At 48.2% G+C, this 17,521-nt stretch overlaps 1 protein-coding gene across 9 annotated transcripts in view; it reads right to left on the reverse strand.

Moving 5' to 3' along the window:
• TBXAS1 (thromboxane A synthase 1) overlaps positions 1-17,521 on the reverse strand; it is a 175,265-nt gene that overhangs the window by 54,855 nt on the left and 102,889 nt on the right. For all 9 annotated transcript variants that reach the window (XR_010322596.1, XR_010322597.1, XM_064289658.1 and 6 more), the window contains exons 6-8: positions 7,381-7,469; positions 3,915-4,063; positions 1,553-1,683 (exon numbers count right to left, since the gene is read on the reverse strand). Coding sequence is in view for 7 of the 9 variants with exons in the window: in XM_064289658.1 (XP_064145728.1) it covers positions 1,553-1,683; positions 3,915-4,063; positions 7,381-7,469 (369 nt within the window). In the remaining 2 variants the exon portion in view is untranslated. The remainder of the gene's footprint in view (positions 1-1,552; positions 1,684-3,914; positions 4,064-7,380; positions 7,470-17,521) is intronic.

Genomic DNA, 17,521 nt, shown 5'->3' on the forward strand with positions numbered 1-17,521 from the left:
TAGCAGCAGTTTGGAAACAGCGTCTTCTTCCCCTGCCCTGGCCTTGGTCTCTGCGGAGGTGCTTAAACTCGAGTGAGGCTACTCTGTGCTTTCAGGCCTCCCAGCCAGGCCAGGTGTGAGCACATTCCCAGGCCTTCAGGATCCCAGGACTTTGCTGACTGGTCCAGGGTCAGAGGCCCGGCTTTGGGGGCTGGGCAGGGGGAAGTGGCTACTCAAGGCCCCACAGTGCGCCAAGCCACCCACTGACCCTGGATTTCATGATGGGCCTTCACCATTGGGCCTCACCACCTCTCCTCACCAACCCCTTCGAGTCACCAAGGCTTTGAGAAAACCCTTTTCAAAGCTCCATCTTGAATAAAGCAGTTAACACAAAGACATTTCAGCCTGGTTTTCCCTTTTAAGTAACTTTCCTTGGTGCAGGGAGACCCTTCGGGACTGCATTGACACATCCAGGAACAGATCCAGTAGTGAAAATGTTTCCCTTAATCCTGGCAACGCCATTTCTGGTCTTAACACCAAGCTCAGTCAATAACTGGTCACTTGATGCCTACTGTGTGCAAGGCATAGTGAAATCTGTGAAAAAAAAAAAAACAGCTGCCGTGGGGCTGACCCCAGCTCACGGCGACCCCGTGTGTCAGCTGCCGTGGGGCCGACCCCAGCTCACGGCGACCCCGTGTGTCAGAGTAGAACTGTGCTTCATAGGGTTTTCAACGGCTGATTTCTTTGGAAGCAGATTGCCAGGACTTTCTTCCAGGGCACCTCTGGGTGAACTTGACCCTACAACCTTCTGGTTAGCAGTCAGGCACGTTAACTGTTTACACCACAAAGAAGAAAGAATACCTCAGTCCCAGATGAAGCACGCTAAGGGGCCCAGTGGGCCCTCACTGTGAATTTCTTAGCAATGCCATTCTCTGTACTGAGAGGGAACGAGGGATGGATTGACAGTGGCCTGAACTCCTGTCTGATACATATGTGTTCAGGCCCTAAGACTCCATTTTGCTGTTTTTCAATAATATAAAGAATACCAAAAACCAAACCCATTGCCATTGAGTCGATTCTAACTCATAGAAACCCTATTGGACAGAGGAGAACTGCCCCGTAGAGTTTCCAAGGAGCACCTGGTGGATTCCAACTGCCGCCCTTTTGGTTAGCAGCCATAGCACTTAACCACTACTCCACCAGGGTTTCCATATAAAGAACAGCTCATGAAAATTTCATGTGGGCACATTTAGCTAGCAAATTCTTTGGGGCTGCTATAATCTGTGCTTGGGGTGATGCTTAAGAGAGAGGGGGCATGTTGGTTTGGGGGGCAGCTTTAATCCCACACCGCATTTCGGAGTGTGGACAGGTTGCTCTGGGTGCCCTTGGCTGCCTCCTGCCCGCTTCTTTGACCTTCCTCCTTCTTTCTCCTTTCCTCCTCCTGCCTCTGCCCCTGCTCTAAGCGGTGGGTCTCTGAAGGACAGTGGGGCTGGGGGGTGGGGGAGACGAAGAGGAGACATTGATGCCAAGTTCAGTTCCGTCCCACCCACACTGCGCCAACTAAGAGCCTTACCTTGTTTGCAGCTTGCTGGTCCCTCGAGGTAGCCACATTCCTGATGAGTTTGTTAAAGAAGCCATTCAGCTCATCTCGGTTCTTATTGGGCAGAATCCGGGCCAGTGGGATCATTATGGATGGAAACGACACTGGAAAGAGAAAACACAAGTGGCGTTGAAAAGAGGGCGGTAATAAACTGGGGTGATGAGCCAGCTGTGAGCAGGAAGCACGCCGGCCCCAAATTAGGGTCGTTTTGCAGTCTGGTCTGCCCCACCGAGCAGCTGCACCCTGAGCAGGGCTTTCTCCTGCCCTGTCTTTGTATTCCTCCCCATGCCCTGCACACAGCAAGTGCTCAATAAGTATCTGGACTATTGAGTCCTAACTGTCTGGGCCTCAAGAGCTCCACCTCATACTTGTATGTGAACTTCCCAGGGCCCGGCACCAGGACCCGAGGTCCCCCTATAAGAGGGAATCTTCGCAGATCAGGTTTAGAGTCTCAGGGAGTGGCAGCTTTCTTAGTAGGCTCATCATTTGCATTTCCTTCCCTTTGGATAATTGTCCCCAGAGCCACAACCCCAATTATCCTGAGAGCTGACCTGGGCTGCTGACAAGAATGCTGGCCCCACCCATGGCCTCCTCCCTAGCTCCTGTGCCTATGGGACAGGCCTCCCCAGGCCAGGGGCACTCACCCCTCCCAGGGAGGGGCTCCGTTTAGGCCATTGTCCTGCGTGGTGAGCCTACTTCATGGGGCCCCATGCAGGGATGAGCTGAGAGGATCCGAGGTCTCAGCACTGCTCCCAAGGGCCAGAAAGGCTGGAACCAGCATGGCCGTAGGGCGGGGGCTCAGAGCAGCCAAGACATCAGGGGCCGCGGGGATGGGCCAGTGGGACCACTGCCCACAGGACACTTGGGGGTGATGGAGTAGTGGACCTGGGAGCACGGGGTGGGAGGGTGAGGTAGGGGATGCCCTGCCCCCCATCATGGCTGCACCTGCAGTCTCAGTACCAAGCTGATGGGGACAGGGATACAGCCCAAATAGACTCAGAAAATGGGAATTAAACTGAACAAGAAATAAGTAGACTTCGGCAGCCCAGTGGAATGGTTAGGAACAAGGGCAATAATCAATAATAGCACCTTGGTGCTTGCTTCAGAGCAGGGAGGCACTGGAGGTGGCCAGAGGGGGGAAACTCACGGGTAAAATAAAAATAGCAGAAATCAGCTCATCTATGTTACAATGGGTGGCCCACCAGTCGCCCCTCACGTGTGATTTTTTTTTGTTACAGCTCAAGCTAGCTTCTCGTAAAAAATTTATACACACATTGTTATGTGACCCTAGTTGCTCGCTCTGTAATGTGACAGCACACTCTTCCTTTCCACCCTGGATTTCCTGTATCCATTCAACCACATCCTGTCCTTTTCTGCCTTCTCCTCTCACCTCCAAACAGGAGCTGCCCATTTAGTCTCATGTATCTACGTGAGCTAAGAAGCACTTTCTTCAGTCTAACCTTTGTCTGAAGAGTTGGCTTCAGGAATGGTTTTAGTTCTGGGTTAACAGAGAGTCCAGGGGTCATGTCTTCCTGGGTTCCTCTAGTCTCAGTCAGACCATTAAGTGTGAATTTGAATTCTGCACCCCACTTTTCTCCTGCTCCGTTAGGGAATCTCTGTTGTGTTCCCTGTCAGGGCAGTCATTGGTGGTAGCTGGGCACCATCTAGTTCTGCTCTCAGGCCGATGAAGTCTCTGGTTTATGTGGCCCTTTCTGCCTCTTGGGCTTATATTTTTCTTGTGTCTTTGGTGTTCTTCATTCTCTTTTGCTGCAGGTGGGCTGGGACCAATTGATGCATCTTAGATGGCTGCTCGCTAGCTTTTAAGACCTCATACGCCACTCACCAAAGTGGGATGCAGAATGTTTTCTTAATAAACTTTGTTATGCCAGTTGGCCTAGATGTCCCCTGTGACACGTGATTTCTAATTACTGTGTACTGGGTTTCAGCGTGGAGAAGTCTGGGGGAGGGAAAAAATATGCCCCAGAAAATTGAAGGTTTTGGGTTCCAGTCTTGACTCTGGTTTGCTAAGCATCAGTGTTCTCATCTATAAAATGAGTGGATACAAGGATTAATTGAGGCAATGGGAGCAAAGTACTGATCAGCACAGTACTCGGCTACCATCCTCACTGTGGTGGTGGTGAGCAGCCAGGGCCATCTGTGCTGGTCGTAAGTGGCCGCAGGCTGGAACAAGTGAAGTGTGTGTGGCTCCAGGAAGACAGTGCTGTACAGGGGGACTGTCAGATACCCCGTGAGCGCCCTTTCCTGGTGGCAGGTGTCCTGGGGTCTGCCCATTGTCGTAGCCCAGGCTCACCGCCCCCGCAGGAGCTGTACTTACAGATCAAAGCCAGGATGGGTCTGGGGATGGAGAATTCAAAGAAGCGCCTGCAGTGTGTCACAAAGGGGTGCTCGGGCGTCTCCTGGGAGTCTAACTGGGTGCCGAAGGCGACGCTGGCCACCAGGTCTGTGGTATAGCAGCAGTAGCACCTGCAGGAGGCGTGACAGGTGAGCTTTGGAGGACTTAGCCGTTGCCCAGTCCACAGAAGGCATGGCCCCATCACTTGCACAGGTGACCTGGCCCTGCGGAAGGATAAGAGGGACCTTCCTGCACCTGAGCCAGGTGTGTGTGGGGGGAGGAGCGAGTAGCTGACACCATCACTGGGAGGAGATATGAAAAGGCAACAGGCTCATCTGGACAAGGGTGGGTGGGGGCGGGCGGATCCTCTCCTTGATTTGCCGGCAGCCTTGGTCAGCTGGAGCCAGTGGTGTCACTAGGGGCAGGTGGGGGGCGAGGACCACACTAGGTGACAGTGTCAGAGGGGCTGACACTGAAACAATTGTCCGTAAAATTTTCATGCAGTGTTTCAGCAGAAATTTATTGTTTTTTTCTAAAAATATCCCTGTAGTTAGTTACAACAACAAAAACGTTTTTCATAAGCCCAGCTTGCGTGTATCAATATACCCGCAAGGCTAAACTCTATGCTAATTTACTTTTTGAGCCTTCTAATGTGCACAGGTTAGAGCTGTCACTATTACCCAATTACAGTGACGCTTCAGATCACGTGGTTTCGTCTGCACGTGCTAAAAGCACCCACTGTTGTATTCTTGCTGCCGGTGTTTTTATAAACCCAGAGGTGTTTTTATAGTCAGTAAAATTTGAAACCTTGGTAGCGTAGTGGCTGCTAATGAAAAGGTCGGCAGTTCAAACCCCCCAGACGCTCCTTAGAAACCATATGGGGCAGTTCTACTCTGTCCTATAGGGTCACTGTGAGTGGGAATTGACTAGACGGCAGTCGGTTTGGGTTTGGGGTTTTTTTTTTTTCTTTTAATTTTGTCAAACTGTCTGTTTTAGCTGTAATATTTTTTTTTTTGTGGTAATTAGTATCTGTGAACCTATATCAATAACTTTTTAAGAATGCGGTAGTAATTGAAGGAAAAGGAGTGATATACAGGAACTACAATTTATGAGTAACGTTCCTACAAAAAACATTACTAAGGATTTTCTATGGTCTGGTATGGGAGGAGATCCATGGGGCAGGGCGTGACACCATAAGTTACCGCACTGGGTGACACCAGCCCTAGTGACACCACTGACCAGAGCTCAGGCAAACAAGTACCTTTCCGTGACTTCAATTTTCTAGTCTGTAAAATGAACGAGTTCAACTGGGTGGTAAGTAAGACACACCTGCCGCTCAGCTATTGTGGGAACCCATGGTGTCGGCAGAGAAAACGCTCAGGGGCCGTCTTCCCACTGGGTAATTGAAGGTACTTACTTGTCGACAGTGCCTGTGAGCCCTGCCCTGTGGCACGTTCGGTGAGAAACACAGACTAACCAGGAGGGAGGGTCAAGGATCTCACAGTGAAAACTGCTGACCAGGCCCAGAGAGCAGGAGATACAATTAGGGAAATCTTGCGAGTGTCCTTTGACTAAGATGAGGCAGAAATAAATTTGAGTTTGGTTCCAACCATGGAAACGGGCGTTAGAGGCTGTACAACCTCACTGATAACTTATGAATCAAAGGCCAAGTGGATTTGGTTGCTGGCTATCTATAAAACAAAAAAACAAAAACCAAATCCGCTGCTGTTGAGTCGATTCCGACTCATAGTGACCCTATAACACAGAGTAGAGCTGTTCTATAGGGCTTCCAAGGCTGTAATCTTTACAGAAACAGACTGCCACATCTTTCTCCCATGGTTAGTGGGTTCGAACGGCCGACCTTTCGGTTAGCAGCTGAGCACTTTAACCATTGCGCCAAACTGGTATTTAATGATGTACTTTTCTAGATTAGAAACCAAAATGTCTGATGTTGCAATAAGATTTCAGAAGGTCTTAGACATTAAATCCATGTTAAATAATCAAAGCGGGGTGATAGGAGGCAGTCACTGCTGCTTTGGGTCTAACTGCTAAGGAACACCATGCTCGGTGCGGGTAGGCAGCTGTGCTCCTTGGCAGCATGGGTGGCTACCAACCCGGTATGATCTTAGGAAGCCAAAGACTTCCTCACCTTGGTGCTCCCTCCTGAATCCATGTGATAGGACATACCACCATTCATTTTTTTTAAAAAAGACCTTAGGTTCAAAAGGCAATCACTGTTAGTGTTGTTAGGTCATCTAGTCGGTTCTGACTCGTAGTGACACTATGTACAACAGAACGAAATACTGTCTGGTTCTGCATCACCCTTATAGTCATTATGCTTAGGCCCCTTGTTGCAGCCACTGTGTCAATCCATCCCATTGAGGATCTTGCCCTTTTTCGCTGACCCTCTACTTTACGAAGCATGATGTCCTTCTCCAGGGACTAGTTCCTCCTGATAACATGTCCAAAGTACATGAGACGCTTCCAAGAAGCATTCTGGCTATATTTCTTCCAAGACAGATTTGTTTATTCTTCTAGCAGTCCATGGTGTAAGTCAGTATTCTTTGCCAACACCGTAATTCAAAGGCATCAATTCCTTGGTCTTCCCTATTCGTTATCCAGCTTTCTGCATGCATATGAGGCAACTGAAAACACCAGGGCTTGGGTCAGGTGCACCTTAGTCCTGAAATAACATACCTACTGTACCCTAATTCTCCACCACCTGTCAATTTGTCATACTGTGGTGGCTTGCATGTTGCTGTGATGCTGGAAGCTAGGCCACCAGTATTTCAAATACCAGCAGTGTCACCCAGGGTGGGCAGGTTTCAGCAGCGCTTCCAGATTAAGACAGACTAGGAAGGAAGACCTGGCAATCTGCTTCTGAAAATCAATCAATGAAAATCCTATGGATCACAACAGAATAGTGTCTGATACGGTGCTGGAAGATGAGCCCCCTAGGTTGGAAGGCACTCAAAATGTGACACAATGGCCAAAACCATGGACTCAAGTATAGCAATGATCGTGAAGATGGCGCAGGGCTGGGCGACATTCGTTCTCTTGTGGGTGGGGTGGCCATGACTGGTTTTGGGCATGACTGAGTGCTCCATAGTCTCACCGAGCTAAAAATGCCTGGGCTTCCCCCTGGAGCCCTGTCCCCTCTGCCCAGGCTTATCCTGCCCTCTCCTGAGTTTGTGGAGGTCCAGACGGGTGAATCCGTCCGTGGACTAACCACCATACGCTCAAAGCTTCCCTCAACATGCGAAGCACCCCGTAGCTTCATTTGCATTCACTCTGCATTTTAAGTGGGTTTCACTTCCTACTTGCCCAACCACCCATGCTTTTCTGAGCTTCTCCTGTTTCTGTAGCCTGTTGGTCCCAAGGTCATTGCCCAGTACAAAAAACATCACTTGACCACTGCGATCTCCCAGCTGCAGTGGGGTGCCCTTACCTCTGGATGTTGAAAGCAGCCCCAGAGTCTGCGTAGGGTTGTAAATGAGTCAGGAGAAGGTCACAGGCTTGGTTGATTAGGGGAGTCACCTGAGAAAGGATAGCAAAGGTGTGGTTAGGACACCATGCAGGGAGCACACCCAAGTGGGCTGCAGGTTAAAAGGTGAGATATGGTACTTCCTGGAATACGGACATTGTTTAAGGTAACTTTCACACAGCTAAGATTTAAGAAAAGATCTAAAACTCACAAGTATCTTAAAATATGGAACTCTGGTGGCTCAGTGGCTAAGAGCTACAGCTGCTAATCAAAAGGTTGGCAGTTCGAACCCACCAGTCACCCCTTGGAAACCCTATGGGGCAGTTCTGCCCTGTCCTATAGGATCGCCAGGAGTTGGAATCAACTCGACAGCAACAGGTTTGGGTTTTTTTTTGGTATCTTAAAATACACTAGCTGTAAACCTCTATTCCAGCTTAACTAATATATATACGTAGGAAAAAAAGAAGAAAGGATTTAGAGTAAATACTATAAAATAATTATGAAAATAATCATTAAGTGTTTGTTAAAACTGAGGCTTAGCTCTCAGTGTTACGACGTGTGGTGAGCCTTAGTGAGTACGCAGACCACAGTCCTCATGTATTGGCCCTGCAATCAGCCAAGATCCATGTGTGCTAGATATAGAATCATAGCATCCCAAGGGAGTCCCTGAGTGGTGCAAATCATTAATGATCTCAGCCGCTAATTGAAAGGTTGGATTAGAGGTACCTCAGAAGAAAGGCCTGGTGATCTCCTTCTGAAAGGCCAGCCATTGAAAACCCTATGCAGCACAGCTCTACCCTGACACACATGGGGTCACCGTGAGTCAGAGTCTACTCAACAGTACCTGGTACCTACCTATCTACCTGCAGGGTTAAGCCCTGTGGGCGCCCACCAGAGAGCTACTTCAGGCAGTCCCAGAATTGTTTGTCATTGCTCAGCTTCTGGCTGACCTGACAGTGCGTGACCTGAGTCCATCCTCGGCCGGGCACCATCTTATTTAGTAGGGCGGCTGGGAAAGACCTTGTCACGTGGTTTGCTGAAACAGAGATGCAGCGTGCCTCTCACCTCCCTCTCCTGAGGTCCAACCAGGAGAGGAATGAGGATGACTGTCCTGATTCGTTCTCACTAGCCCTGTGTTGACGCTTCATGATTACTGCCTTCCTCTTCAAAGTCCCACAAACCATCAGTTTAATAACCCACCAGTACAAAAGTCCATGTATATGGGTCACTTATAACGGCCACAGAACCATGACTCTGTGACCTTTTCCTGTTTGGAGGATTCGGTAGTACCTGACACTGGCTTTCCTGGCTGAATTCCTTCCATGATTTTAATAAGCTTAGTGGCACAGGGGACCCTACTGTAATAAAATCCCATGTACAAAAATAGCGGTCTGGTTTATTTCAGAGGAACAATAACATGGCTTAATTTTTTTTTTTCTCTGTTACAAAAGGAAGTCTGTTTAGATATCAAGAGTGAGGCTTCCTGAATGTAACAAAGGGCTACCGTATAAGCTTTGATTTATACACCAGTCTCCAGGAGACCACCTTGCCTACAGAGAGGGGCCCACCCATCAGAATCCAGTCGCATGTCTGGGTGGTGCCAGGGGCTGGTCCAGCTGCCACCGTGGCTTCCGCAGGGAAGCTAGATGCTTTGTAGATGGTGGCGTGATTGTAATTTCCTACCACACTCTGCCTGCTGCCTGCCGAACTGAATGGATAATGACATTTTTATTTGGGTTAATGTGATATGAGATGGGGCATGTAATATGAAAAATGTTTTAAAAAGCAGTGCAGAGACAATATGATGAGACAGCGTGCCCGATCCGAATGTCGGCCAATCACAGTCCTTTCAGGTTTTCTTCCTCGCATTCTCCGTGAGCGGTTATGGAATTTACTTTCACACGAGTTGCATGCAAACAAAAGCTCTCTTTGTGGGGTTTGTATAATCTTTATACACACCACAAACTCTGTGGATTTTTCCCCCAGATCTGCAGAATTGCAGGCACATATGGCGTGTGCACACGCACACATGTGCACACACACATTCACACAGATGCCCACAGGTGACAACACAGAATACAGTGCTGTTATCGCCAGATCTTAATAACAGACTTGCATTTGATTGTCATATTCCATTTCACTGGGAAGAATGATGAATGCTTACGTATATTACACCCGCAATCAGATAAACATACTAACGCTAAGGTTTTTGACAATATAACCTCTTCCTGTGGGTTACCATTCAAAAGGCACACCTGGGGAGTAATTTTCCCGCCTTGCTTCTCTCGCCTCTCACGCTGGTCATATGTGTTCAGTGTGGCACAGTGCGCAAGGCTGAGCAGCTCTTTGGTAGCCAGTTCTAACCACTGAGGGAAAGCCGGGGCAGGGAATTACCCAAGACAGGGAGTCTGCTTGCTGGAGTACAGTGTATGATTAAAGTGCCCCATAAAAAAAAGGGTTATCCACCCACTGTGTCAGAGGAATTCAAGTCAAGGTGTAGACAAAGGGCAATCGCATTAATTCCAGAAGGTGGGGAGGGCCTCAGGAGCGAGCAAACGAGACAGCTTATGGGCATAGTGACCAAGAAGGGCTGAGAAACTCTTCCGCTCAGACGTTTTCTTCTCCTCTCCTTCCCTTCCATGATCCAGTTCCACCACTGGCGTTTCCTTCCTCCAAGGTAAGACTCTGGCCTTGTGAAAACATGTTGCCAATGATTAGGTTTCCTCTCCCTGGCGCTTTACTGGCTGTGTGGCCCTGGGCAAGGTGCATGGCCTTACTGAGTCTATTTCTTCATCTGCAAATGGGAATAAGGACACCCCCCTTGAGGAGTTGTTAGAAAGATCAGAAGCGAAGTGTGTGGAGCGCTTAGCACTAGGATTCGGTGAGCCATCCCAACACAGTGGTCATCCTCAGGAGGGTTACCCTCCTGGACGTTTGGGTTGGACACCTGGAGTCATTCTCCCATCTTGTTCCTCATCAACTACTCCCCATCGGATCCTCCTCTTCTTGTCGCCCTGTGTCTGCATCACTTCCTTTCTTGCATGTGCCCCTCCTTTCTCTCCCCAGCAGCCACTCCAATTCAGGCATTTTCACCTGGAATATGGCTGTCATCCTGCTTCTTGGGAACAAAGACCTTACCTCAAGCATGTTTACAGCCTTAGTAACTTGTACAGTGCCTAACACATAGGCATACTAAAAAAAAATTTAGAAAGAACCTTCTAGCCTTCCAGCTTCCTCCCTTTCACTTTCCAATCCATTCTGAACCCAGTCATCAGGCTTTGTTGTTGTTAGGTGCCATTGAGTCGGTTCGGATTCATAGTGACCTTGTGTACAACAGAATGAAACACTGCCTGGTCCTGCACCATCCTCACTGTCTTTGCTACGTTTGCGCCCGTTGTTGCAGCCACTGTGTCAGTCCATCCTGTTGAGGGTCTTCCTCTTTTTCACTGACCTTCTACTTTACCAGCATGATGCCCTTCTCCAGGGACTGGTCCTTCCTGATAACATGCCCAAAGTACGTGAAACGACGTCTCGCCATCCTTGCTTCTAATGGGCATTCTGGCTGTACTTCTTCTATTCTGGCAGTCCATGGTATATTCAATATTCCTCAATATTCAATAGTCACCAGGCTAGTCTTCTAAAAATACTTGTCATCTGAGTAATAACTTGGTTGAAAATCCTTTGGAGATCCCTACTGACCAAGGACAAAGTCCAAGCTTCTTATCCTGCCTCCTAGCACCCTACAGTCTTCTTTCTATTCTTATCTTCCGCAGCTTCCACTTTAACTAAACATGCCCACTCACTGAACTCCAAACACTCCCTGTCCTTTCCCACGTAGGTGTCTTGGCTCACCCACTCTGGAGGGCCTTAGCTTCTCTACCGATTTACATCCCACCCAGCCTTCCAGAATGAGTTGGGGCCCCTCTTCCACACCAGAGTCCCTCCTGTAAAGTGAGAGAGTCACTCCTGTTGCAGGCAGCCTCTGAGATGGCCCCAGTGATCCCAGCCCCGGTGTTCATCGTGCTCCGTGTGATGCCCACCCCTTGGGTGCAGGCTCGACCGGGTGACTCACTTCTGATGAACAGAGTTCAGCAAAAGTGATGGAACATCATGTCTAGACTTAATTTACAGAAGACCATGGCTTCCGTCTCAGGTGCCCTCTCTTGCCCTCTCATTTGCTCGCTCTGAGGGATGTTGTCTGCTATGTTGTGAGCTGTTCTATGGACAGGCCCCCATGGCAAGGAATGGAGGGAGGCCTCCAGCCAACAGGTAGTAGGAACTGAATGAAGCCTTTAGACCAACAGCCATGAGGAACTGAATCCTGCCAATAACCATGTGAATGAGCTTAGCGGCAGACCTTCCCCTAGTTGAGCCTTCAGATGGAACCACAGCCCAGGCAAACAGCTTAACCACTACACCTGGGAGACCATGAGCCAGAGGAACCCAGCTAACCATGCCAGGCTCCTGACCCACAGAAACTATGAGCTCATAAATGTTTATTGTTTTAAGCTCTAAGTTTTGTGGTCATTTGTTATATAGCAACAGGTAACCAATACACTCTTGGTGTCACTCTTTTTGGCAACTCTTGCATACTGTCACGTGTTACTGAAGTCACCTTGCTTGCTGAAAGTAAAGAGGACTTGAAGCACTTAGTGATGAAGATCAAAGACCACAGCCTTCAATATAGATTACACCTCAACAAAAAGAAAACAAAAATCGTCTCGACTGGACCAATAAGTAACATCATGATGAATGGAGAAAAGACTGAAGTTGTCAAGGATTTCATTTCACTTGGATCCACAATCAACATCCATGGAAGCAGCAGTCAAGAAATCAAATGACACATTGCATTGGGCAAATCTGGTGCAAAAGACCTCTTCAAAGTGTTAAAAAGCAAAGATGTCATTTTGAAGACTAAGGTTCGCCTGACCCAAGCCATGGTGTTTTCAGTTGCCTCATATACATGCAAAAGCTGGACGATGAATAAGGAAGACCCAAGAAAAACTGAAGAATTGACACCTTTGAATTGTGGTGTTGGTGAAGAGTACTAAATATACCATGGACTGCCGAAAGAAGGAACAAATCTGTCTTGGAAGAAGTACAACCAGAATGCTCCTCAGAAGTAAAGCTGGTGAGACTGTGCCTCACATACTTCGGACATGTTATCAGGAGGGATCAGTCCCTGGAGGACATCATGCTGGGTAAAGTAGAGGGCCACTGAAAAAGAGGAAGACCATCAATGAGATGGATTGACACATTGGCTGCAACAATGGGCTTGAGCATAACAACAATTGTGACAACGGTGCAGGACCGGGCCGTGTTTCTTTCTGTTTTACACAGCGTTGCTGTGAGTCGGAACCAACTCCACAGCACCTAACAACAACAACAAGGACATTGAAGTTTTGGGTATTTGTTATGTCAGGGATGAGCACAGGGCTCCTCACCCAGTCGTCTTTGGAAATATCTGTGTGGTGACCAACTGCTTCGAGGGCCTTGCCATAGATTGTACCCAACCTGTTGCCATCGAGTTGATTTCTACTCATAGCAAACCTATAGGATAGAGTAGAACCACCTTATAGGGTTTCCAAGGAGTGGCTGGTGGATTCAAACTGCCAGCCTTTTGGTTAGCAGCCAACCTCTTAACCACTGCACCACCAGGGCTCCTAAATGGTACCCACAAGATAGCAATGGGTTAAGGTGCTCTTTATGTTGTGGCATGAGTACAGTGTGGTTGGCTGAAAACTGGCTCTGAACATAAGGTCTGAGTCCATGCAGCTTCCACCTCTGATGCTGGGCAGGTCACTGGAATCTGAGCTGGGTCCCCATCCCCAAATAAAGGGCTATTGGCAGCGAGCTGTATTCCCATCCACTCTGACAATCTGGGATTCCAAGGATGTCACTAAGCATCAGATTGAGACTGTGGAAACAGCAGGCAACTTCCTGGTTTGGGTCAATAGAGGGTTGTGTTAGTAAGCCCATTTACTTGCTTCAGCACATCCCATCCCTAAGAAAGCCGTGTTTGCCTGTCTTGGAAGCATTGACTTCAGAGTTACATAAAGCCCTGAGGCTCAGACTCTAGTTATTTTGTGCTCAAGTATTCACTGCCTTTGGTGAAAGGAAAGACAGTACACAATTCAGGGGAAGTCGGCACAACTTGTATAAGGCAAGGCCATAGAAGCTTCATAGACACATCCAGACTCCCTGAGGGACTGAGTTACTCGACTGAGGGCTGGGGACCATGGTCTCGGGTGACATCTAGATCAACTGGCATAACATAGTTTATAAAGAAAATGTTCTACATCCAACTTTGGTGAGTAGTGTCTGGGGTCTTAAAAGCCTGTGAGTGGCCATCTAAGATACATCTACCAGTTCCATCCCGTCCAGAGCAAAGGAGAATGAAGAAAACCAAAGACACAAGGAAAATGTCAGTCCACAGGACTAATGGACCACAGCTTCCACCAGCCTGAGACCACAACAACTAGATTGTGCCCAGCTACTACTGCTGACTGCTCTGACAGGGATCACAGGGTCCCTGACAGAGCAGGAGAAAAATGCAGAACAAAATTCAAAATAAGAAAAAAAGACTAGACTTACTGGTCTGACAGAGACTGGAGGAACCCTAAGAGTATGGCGCCCAGACACCCTTTTAACTCAGAACTGAATTCACTCCCGAAGCTCACCTTCAGCCAAAGATTAGACAGGTCTATAATTTTTTTTATAAACTCAACACTCGTAGTTCAGTCCCGTAATGAGAACTAAATGGGCACACGAGGCCAAAAGCAAGGATGAGAAAGTAGGAAGGGATTGGAAGATTGTAGAAATGGCAATGGGAAACCCAAGGTGGAGAAGGGGAGAGTGTTGACACATTGCGGGGTTGACAACCAATGTCACAAAAGAGTTTGTGTATTAATTGCTCAATGAGAAATTAACTTGCTCTGTAAACGTTCACCTAAAGCGTGCACGCACACACACACACGCACACACAAAAGAAAGCTCGGGAAACGAGGTATAATTAACGTTTTAATAAATACTGCTGCTATAATTAAAAAAAAAAACTTCACCAGAAGTGGGCAGGAGAGCCCCAGGCCCTCGGGCTGATGGCCGGTTCCTTCTCCACCCAGAGCACAGCCATGGTCCGTTTGCTCCTCACTTAGTTAATTCCCTGGTTGTGGTTCCGCTCTACGCAGCCTCTGATGTCATGGACTTAAAAGAAACAACATCCCGCCTTTGGAGCCCCGGAAGTTTGGGGAATGGAGTTTTCCCGAGCGCTGAAAGACCAGTTGCCGTTGACTCGACTCCGACCGTGGTGACCCCATGTGTGTCAGAGTAGCACTGTGCTCCACAGGGTTTTCAGTGGCTGATCTTTCAGAAGGACATCACCAGCCCTTCTTCTGAGGTGCCTCTGGGTGTACTTGAACCTCCAGCCTTTTGGTTCGCAGCTCAGTATGTTAACTGTTTGCACCACCCAGGGACCCTCCTCCCCACTGAGGACTGTTGTGTGCTGTCGAGTTGATCCCAACACAGCGGCCTTATAGGACAGAGTAGAACTGCCCCATAGGGTTTCCAAGGCTGAAATCATTAACAGAAGCAGGTCGCCAGGTCTTTTCTCCCTTAGAGCGGCTGGTGGATTTGAACTGCCAACCTTTTCCTTAGCAGCCGAGGGCTTAACCATTGCTCCCCACCAGGGGGACGTATATTCTGTGCACAGAGGAGACCAGAGAATCTCTTCTGTGTTACCTTATACTTCTAACCTGAGACGGCCCCACACACGGGTGGTTGGTGACTCATTTATCCACAAGAAGCGGGACTCAGGCAAGGGCCAGAGTGAACAAGCCTGTTGCTGTCGAATCAATTCCGACTCACAGCGACCCTGTAGGATAGAGCAGAACTGCCCCCATAGGGTTCCTAACGCTGTAATCTTTATGGAAGCAGACTGCCATGTCCTTCTCCTGTCAAGCAGCTGGTGGGCTCAAACTCCGGTCTTTCAGTTAGCAGCTGAACACTTAACCGCCGCGCCACCAAGGCTGCCTACTTGGTAATAATATAATAACCTATGTACCTTTTGCCCGTCTATATTGTGTGCACCTTAAAGGCAGGAGCCAATAAATATTTGTTGAACTTTGTGAGTCTCACTTTCCATCCTACTGGCATTGTGTAGACCTGTGGCAATGTCGTTTTAGAACTGATGTCAGGGGAGAATTTTCTAGATAAACAAGGGTCTACTGATGAGAAGAGGGATGGTATTTAAACACATTGTTTTTAAAAAGAGAAAAATTAGTACCTTAAAAACTCTACACTGGTGACTAACAAATGTAAAATTAATTCCAGCTGGTGAAACTTAGAACTTCCCTCTTCCATTACCACCTACCAGGTGTCATTGAGTCAACTCCGACTCATGGCGCCCCCGTGTGTGCCTGAGTAGAACTGTGCTCCGTAGGGTTTTCAATAGCTGATTTCTTGGAAGTAGATCACTAGGCCTTTCTTCCAAGGCACCTCTGAGCAGACTCAAACCTCCATCCTGTTGGTTAGCAGCCAAGGGTGCTCACCATTTATACCACCCAGGGCCTTCTCCCACTAAACTGCTGCTAAAAACAACCCAGATATTAAAAACACACGCGACTCATTTTTATGCAAAATTTCCTGCTGAGAAGTATCTGCTCTAGCCATCTAGTTGAGTACTCAATGTCGGTTCTAATAAGTCAGTGGCTCCCATCAAGAGTTGTGACCAATTAGAACTCACTGCCATGAGGACGTGGCTGGGGTGTTGCCAAGCAACGGCCGAGATGTGAGGCCCATTTGGATGCTCTTTTGGATTTAAACAGCAGCAAGTTGGAGTGACGTTATGATGCAAAGGAAAGCCAAATTATAACCCGGGATGGGGTACCTGAGAAGACTGTGCTTTCTTTTAAATGTGAATGGAAAGGAATGTTTTAAACAGTCCGTCATTGTACTGATTTTAACTAGGAAATTAGACGTCAGTGGAGTACAGCTGTCCCAGGAAAATGGTCCCTTGCTGCTAGAGAAAGAACCAGGCATTCTGGAAAATGGGCTGCTGGTCAGCCAGGGACGATGTATTTTTGGGCTCTGAAGTATTTATATATTGCCACAGCCACATTTGGTTATAATGACTCTCGTTTTTATTGTTTGGAAGGATTAAGAAATAACAGCAAATATTAAAAATAGACTGCCGGAGGGTGAGGCAGCTTCGAGAAAGCTGCCTGCGCTAACATTAGTAGAGAACTGCTTTCTGCTCTCAGAAGCCCCAGGTCTGATGGTCTGAAGAGTTTACACTGAAAATCTAAAGCCAAACCAGACTGTGAGGATGACCGCAATTCGGCCAAGACTTTTGCACTGAAATGGCCATACATATACACACACTTGGAGTCCCTGGGTAGTGCAAATGGTTGACGTGCCACCCAGAGGCACCCCAGAAGAAAAGCCTGGCAATCAACTTGAAAAATCAACCATTGAAAACCCTGTGGCGCACAGTTCTACTCTGACACACATGGGGTCGCCGTGAGTCAGAGTTAACTCAGCGGCAACTGCTTTTTTTTTAAATACATTTACTCGTAAGCAGGCTGTCTCAACTTAAATGTTTTAAAATTGTCGTCATTCTTGAGTAATATGTCTTTGCCAAGGCAGGGAAGGCCCGGAGGGGATAATAACCACATCTGTCTCCACCTTTAAGATTCATACATTACTGACTCTGCCTTCCTGACAGGAAACATCTGGACCAGAAGTGAAAAATGGGCGGCCAGCCGGATTTTCAGTGAGCGAGAGACACCAGACTCTTCAGTGGGTCTGACTGTTCTGTCACCCAGCCCCCACGCAGTGACACAATTGGCTCGTCTTCTCCTGAGTGACAGGCAACACAGCCTCAGGCTCTCAATTCTGAACCTGCCGGCCTTCTTGTATCTGCTCAGTGGGTCCGGATTGGCTCTCAGTTGCCTGGGTGAATGGAGGAAGACTTTTATATGGGCTTGGAGGCCTGCGACCTAGTGAAGCATACGTTTCTTCTTCCATTACTGCCTACTGGTTGCTGTTGAGTCAACTCCAACTCATGGCGGCCCCGTTTGAAATCTCGGTGATTTCAAATCTGCGTCCT

This window comes from Loxodonta africana, chromosome 8 (assembly GCF_030014295.1).
Source record: "Loxodonta africana isolate mLoxAfr1 chromosome 8, mLoxAfr1.hap2, whole genome shotgun sequence".
NCBI classification, from domain to species: Eukaryota; Metazoa; Chordata; class Mammalia; order Proboscidea; family Elephantidae; genus Loxodonta; species Loxodonta africana.